The sequence below is a fragment of the Lactuca saligna genome, chromosome 3, assembly GCF_052625555.1.
Source record: "Lactuca saligna cultivar CGN05327 chromosome 3, ASM5262555v1, whole genome shotgun sequence".
Taxonomy (NCBI): domain Eukaryota; kingdom Viridiplantae; phylum Streptophyta; class Magnoliopsida; order Asterales; family Asteraceae; genus Lactuca; species Lactuca saligna.
Genome location: NC_136419.1, coordinates 8,018,589 through 8,025,445, shown reverse-complemented (window position 1 = coordinate 8,025,445; position 6,857 = coordinate 8,018,589). Strand labels below are relative to the sequence as shown.

Genomic DNA, 6,857 nt, shown 5'->3' with positions numbered 1-6,857 from the left:
AACCACATCGTTTAGAAGGCATGACTTAAGACAATTATTATGTATATAATTAATAATTTTATGTATAGTTTCTATTATATATATATATATATATATATATATATATATATATATATATATATATATATATATATATATATATATATTGTTAAAGCTTTTTAGGAGCTTGAAAAAAAAATACCCAATGTAAAAAAGGGTTTTGAGAATGGATTTGACTTTTGAGATGCTTTACCGATGTGTTTCCTTTTAAGTTCTAACTTCTCTTTCCATTCAACACTTAACAAGAAAACTTATCTTCTTCGTATATATCATTTATCCATACAGCACTCAAACAAGAAAACAAGCCTTGGTTACAACCCATTAAGAACCCCCATAAAAGCACCCTAAGTGGATCATATATCGGTGATGAACTTTAGCAGCATTTCTAACTTTCTGTCTCAACTTTGTCAAGGGAGAGAGACTGATTCACATAACATAATCGAAATAGTCTCTTCTATATATATAGAGTATAGACAACCTTTCAAAGTTCCATCACTTTTTTCCAACCACACCTCTGTTCTCTCTTCTAGAAGCTTCCATCCATTGATGGACACATCATCATTCTCTTTACCCCCCCTCCCTCTCTCTCCATTGGGTGGCGATTGGTGGTGACCTGTGATGTTTGGTTACCTCTCACCAATTCTCTCTCTCTTCTCTAGCCCGTCTTGGAAGGTCACGAAACCTAGTGTCAGGTCCATTACTATAAGGTTTAGGGTTTCCTCTCCCATGGAAGTCCATACCTTGGACTGGAGCATAACCATCTTCCTCATCATACTCATTATTATGTTTCAAAGGCCTACCCATTTCATTCCGTCTAACAAACCCACCCCGCCTATACCCATGATGATGATCCATCACATCAGAAAATCTTCCAGGATGCCCAGATCTGTAATTCTCATTCTGCTTTGTTTTTCTTGAAGAATCATAAAAACTTAACCTCTCCCCAATTGGAGGAGGAGGAGGAGGAGGTGATCTGTTAAAAACAGTAGTTCGTTGTTTGTATTTCACCCATCTGGTATTAGTACTACTACCCGGAGGCGAGTTGTTATCATTATTATTATATCCTCCATCTACTTCTTCAAAACGGAAATCGGGTGATCTCGGCCTTCGAATTCTAGGCGATCTACTACGAGTACATGATCTTGGAGGAGATGTAGAACCAGAATGGTGATGCCCACACAGATGATTCTGATTCTGATTCTCTCTCCTTTCTGTTGGAGAATAGCACCGCCTTTTAAAACTATGTGAATATTCCAACTGTTCATTGTATCCGTCGTTTGCGGGTCCACTGTAACGTACCCTGGGGCCCCCGCCTCTCGGATTATATCTCAAAGATCTTCCCCGGCCCACAAAGTGTGTGTCGCCAGCTGGACGTAATCCCAAACGCGCACGAAAATCATCTTCCTCTTGGTTTCCTACTAATCTGGGTCTGAAAGATTGGCGATACGGAGCACCGGGTCGGATGATGACATCATCGTTTTGACAAACTTCGTTTGTTGTTAAAGTGTCGACATCGCGGAAGAAAGGCAAAGGTGGTTCCCGGTTGTTGTCCCTTCCTGGGGAACGATTCCATGTCGCACCTCCACGGTTACTAGCACGGACATGCGGAGAGTATTTTCTGTTATTACCACCTCGTCTAAAGGATGACGATCTTACTACCCCGGGTTCTCTAGATCTTGAAGCCGAATCATCACCTCCATTGTTTGAACTGTGCACATAGAATGAAAGAAAAATATTAATAAAAAAAAAAGATATTATATTTACTTGGTTCTTGATATATATAGTAGTAGTAGTACCTGTAGTGGCCTTGCATACGGAATCTACTACCCCTGTTAATAAACACATCACGTGCTGTTGTTGTTGTTGTTGGTGTTGATGTTTCTCTTTTATTATACAACTTTATACTTGACATGTCTTTCATCTTGGCAACATTGTAATCCTCAGATCCTGATACATTCATCTTCCATTGATCTGATTCACTTTCATCCTTCATGCTAACTTCTCTTGTATTTGTCTCGTTTGGTTCAGTAGAATTAGATACCTGTTCTGCCAAAACTACACTGGAAATGGAAATTTCATCTGCTCCCTTTTGAGAGGAGGCGATATCAGTGTTGGATCTTATTCTTGAAGAGCTTTCTGGTGCTACACATTGGGAATTGTGTTCATGTTCGTTTTCTCTGTTGTCACCCTCGGATCCAGATCCAGATCCGGATCCTTCCCATGTCTGTATGCTTGATTCCCCCCTCACTTCTCCATCTTCAAATTGAGAATCATATCCCACTGAGAATTCCTCTACATTATCAACCTCACTTCCTTGAATGTCACTAGGAAAATTCTCAATACCATTGTCCACACCCACCTGGCATGCTTCTTTGCTATAACTTACAGATGGTGGAGTTGATGCTGACTTTTCAGGCTTCATTGCCATTTGAAGAGCATCAGAACAAGGTTGACCTTCTTCGTCTTCTGGTAACACTGATGATTGTATGGCAAGAAGTGAACCAATGGTAGACTGGTTTATTGCTTTGTAAGCATCTTGGGGAGTCCTTGGACTCCCTTTGTCAATCAAATTCTCCATGGTCATGCAATTGCTAGTAATTAATCTTTTGACCTTAGTTTTATCATCTTCTTCAAAACTAGTTCCACTTTGATGAACTTCATTTTCTAGAGAGGCAACAGTGACAAGTGATAAATTAAGATTCTCATTCTCGGTTGTTTGTAGTGGAGAAGTAATAGCATGATTCACATTACTCCCTGAAACAACGTTTTCTTCTTCCAAGGGACGTGTGTTTATGGAAGGATTAAAACCCGGGGGTAGAGAATAGTCCAATGAAAAGCCTGTGTTAACAGTCATAGGAAATACAAAATCATTACCATTCTTGTGATTCAGATTCACATGATTTTTGGAGATATCACATGTTGGATGCTCCACTTTGACAATATTAGGAACAGCATTATTGGAAATATCAAGATTTTGAGCATGCAAGGATTTTATATTGTTGACTGTAACATGAGGAGGAGCACTGTGAATAACAGGAAACAACAGTTTGTTGATATTTTTACTGTTTGGTTTGCGTTCTTCTGGTTCTTTTTCATGAATTGTATGAGGTAAACTTCTCAAGTTAGTTAAACTTTTATTGCCTAAGTTTTCAGATGTGCTTCCAGATACCTGTTCTTGCTTACACACTTTAGAATTTCCTTCCTTACAGGTGTTGTTTCCCTCAGGGTATGCTGTGTGTATCTTGTGGTCATATTCTGGTGATTCTTCCCATGCCATTACAGTATTCAAGTCCCAGTTTAATCTCTCATCACAAACAGCAGACTTCTGCCCTTGACTTGTTAACTGATTGTCTAGGGTGGAATTATCCACTCTGGCCTTGTCTGGAGATAAACAATCACCATTTTTAAGTGGAACTGTTGATATATGTAATCCGGTTTCTTTAGCAGAAATATTGGGCAAGTTCACACTGTTTGGTTCAAGTTTTATAGTGGCACGAGGTTCAAGACTCTTTGTCCCATATGAGCCTAAAGATATGCCACAAATATCATCACTAGATTTTGCAAACTTTTCTCCATGCACTTTATTATCAATACTACCATTTTGACATAGGGAAGCCACTGCCAAAGATTCAGCAGATGGGCAACTTGCAGCTGGTTTTGGTTGGATCTCCTGATTTGAAGAATCAAGACATGCTGCAGCAGCACTTTCAGGTACATCTGAGGATGCAGTGTTATGAGGTGGAGATGAAGTTTTAAATACAAATCTCCTTTTCTTAATTGGTAAATGTTCAGCCTTCTCACTAAAGCGACATCCAAGAACAGGGATTTCCAACTGCAGTTCAAGAAAACAGGAAAAATTATGAAATTTTGGAAACTAAAGTTTTTTAGCTAAAAGCATCAACATTAACAAGACATCATCTGAACTAACTGAATTAGGTGAGCTTCACCTTGTCAGATCCGGAGACAGGCATTTCCAACCCTTTTGAAGACATGGTGAGTAGTAGTTCTCCACCAGCTATATGAAATATATCTGAGTTCCACAGCCTCCTTTATGAAGTCCTATAACCCTTTGAGACCTTTTTCCAAGTCAAGTCACAAGTAAGTAGCCGAGTCTGCAGTCCAGAAGAAAAGAACATCCTTCAAAATGTGGCATAACATCAAAAAACTGCTATAATGGTTCATATTAGGTAATTTCAAAGTCCCACACTATTAGATGTGGGATCTTATTGTTCCAATGGGAAGATATATCGAGTATACAGAAGCTGATTAGGCAGTCATATCCTTCAACATGAAAAACATGGAACTTCTAGACATAACCAATTGTTCTAAACCCAATTCATGGAAAAGGATTACAGTGTCAAAATGCATTCAATACAAGGCAGAATAGAGTAGTTACACTTGAGAAGAATTACAAAACCCTAAGAATAAAATACTCAAGAGGGAGAACACTGCACGCTGTTTTGCCCTGTAAATCTGTAACTGTTTCCGCTTGGTTTAACCCTTTGAACTAATATCTAAGGATATTAAATATCACAATTACTGAAACTAGATCATGCTACAGCATTAGTAAAGACAGACGTGTAAATGAACATCCCAGTTGAGCAAGTAGATATAATTTCACAACTTGGCTCCCTGAGAACGTAATTGAAGATCCAGCAAAGCTTCGGTATAACGTCTATGTCATGAACTCGTCGAAATTAACAGATATATAGTAAAACAAAATCTTAACGAAGGCACTCAATGAAGTCTCAGGCACACGGAATTGAAACAGATAAAAACCGAAGCACCGATCTTTCTTCAAACAGAACCATTACCAGTCCCAAACTCGTTCATTTTTCATTCCAACACTTCGAACCGGACAAGCATCAGTTTCTCGAAGCAAATAACTTCCATTTTATTTCGTTTCAGATCTACCAACTGAATCGATCTAATACCATAACCATTCGAATCTCAACCACAACATAAACAGACATACATATGTAATACAAAAAGGTAGGGTTTCGGATACCTGGCGGAAAATCAAAATATACAGATCAAACGAGTCTCGTCAATCCAAACTTTGGCGAACTATTACAATTGGAAAAACAAAATTTTGATCATCAGTGATGCACACAATCGAAGCAAAGAATCGCGCAATCGAGTGGCCTATCGATGAAGGAATGAGGCTTATCGCTGTATATATACAGCGATTATGCTCGTATTCACTAATCACCACGTCATGCTCCATTGTAATATCTTGACGGTTTTGTCCTTGGTTCTTTCTAAAACTACGGTTCACCCTCCCCAACTACTAAAAATTGAATTCCTTCGTCATTAATGATTAGTCAAACGAAATAAATGATCAAAGATCTAGAAAAAGTATCATTGATTGTGAAAATTTCCTAAAATATGCTTTGGTTATATAAATTGTCTTCCACAAGAACATACAATTAAATGTTACGAGACTATAAAATTAATAGCAAATAACCATAATATTATTTATTTATTTTTTCCATAAAATAATTAAAATAAATCATAATAATCAATATTTTAACAATTTACCATTTGCCAAAATCTAGCTGATATGATTTTTTTTGTTACGTGAAAGGTCTAATGATTGTTATGAAGTTTGTATGAGAAAATTATTTTTTTCATAGTTTTCACCAAATAACTTATTTGAAACAAAAAATATATGATTGTTCGATATTCAAATTAAGAGTATAATATGTCAATAAATAGACTTTATTATGAGAAAAAATACAATTAAATTTTTTTAACTAAAACGGAGTTCGTATGCAAAATTATGAAGGATCAAATTTAGTTTTTTCATATTTTACACCGAGTAGCCTACTTTGGAGTTAAAAAAATTATGACTTCCCGTCATCAAAATTTGGAGTCTAATATGTCCATGGATTTCCCTCGTTACAAATAATACGATGAAAAATAATCAACTTAAATGAAGTTTAGTTTTTTCATATTTTACACCGAGTTGCCTACTTTGGATTTAAAAAAATTATGACTTCCCGTCATCAAAATTTGGAGTCTAATATGTCCATGGATTTCCCTCGTTACAAATAATACGATGAAAAATAATCACTTAAATGGAGTTCATATGAAAGACTTTTAAATGTTTGAAGTTGACAAAAAAAATAAGATTTTCGCAAGTTACCATATGTTAAAATTTCAAAGCCAACTACGCAAATCATGACTTTTTTAATCATTTTTCGAATTTTTGGCTATTTTGTGGGGAAAAAAACCTTAAAAAAATTAACTATTATGATTTCTTTAAAAGTAACGGTGTATGTCTCAAAAAATTTAAAATTCTAAGACATAAATCTTAATCTGAATATTAGATCAAGAAGCTCTTACAATTACAGAAGAAACATAAACTAAGTATAATTTTTGACTATGAAAATAAATTAATGTGGGTGCTAAAGCACCTAACGTCTATTAAATATAAATATAAAAAACATTTAATAGCATATCATTGTTTAAATTGAAAAAGCATAAATCAATATGATCTCATTGTTAGAATGTCAATGTCAAAATTGTCTACCCAACAAAAGAATTGAAACGGTGAATTATCACAAAACAAAAAATTGGATTTCTGTTGCAATGTAATACTACAAAAAAATGTTCGATATTAATTATTTACAATCCAAATAATATAATTATACAAAATCGATCCCCTAAGTCATATACACATTAAAATGGCATCTAAAATGTGTTGCTAACCCCAAAACATACTAGTCTAATTACCTCATGACATAAGGTTTATAACACAGTAAATAAAAGGTAATATATTTGTAACATCCTGTTTTGAATCATTTTATAATTCA

The 6,857-nt window shown here is 35.6% G+C and overlaps 1 protein-coding gene across 1 annotated transcript; it reads right to left on the bottom strand.

The window, feature by feature from the left end:
• Positions 1-277: 277 nt before the first annotated feature.
• LOC145034388 (uncharacterized) lies at positions 278-5,202 on the bottom strand. The gene is made up of 4 exons (XM_078982781.1): positions 5,048-5,202; positions 3,987-4,151; positions 1,836-3,871; positions 278-1,747 (listed from the first exon to the last, which is right to left on the bottom strand). The coding sequence occupies exons 2-4, from the start codon at positions 4,029-4,031 to the stop codon at positions 673-675; spliced, it is 3,156 nt and encodes a 1,051-aa protein (XP_078838907.1). The 5' UTR covers positions 4,032-4,151; positions 5,048-5,202; the 3' UTR covers positions 278-672.
• Between the last annotated feature and the right edge of the window lie 1,655 nt (positions 5,203-6,857).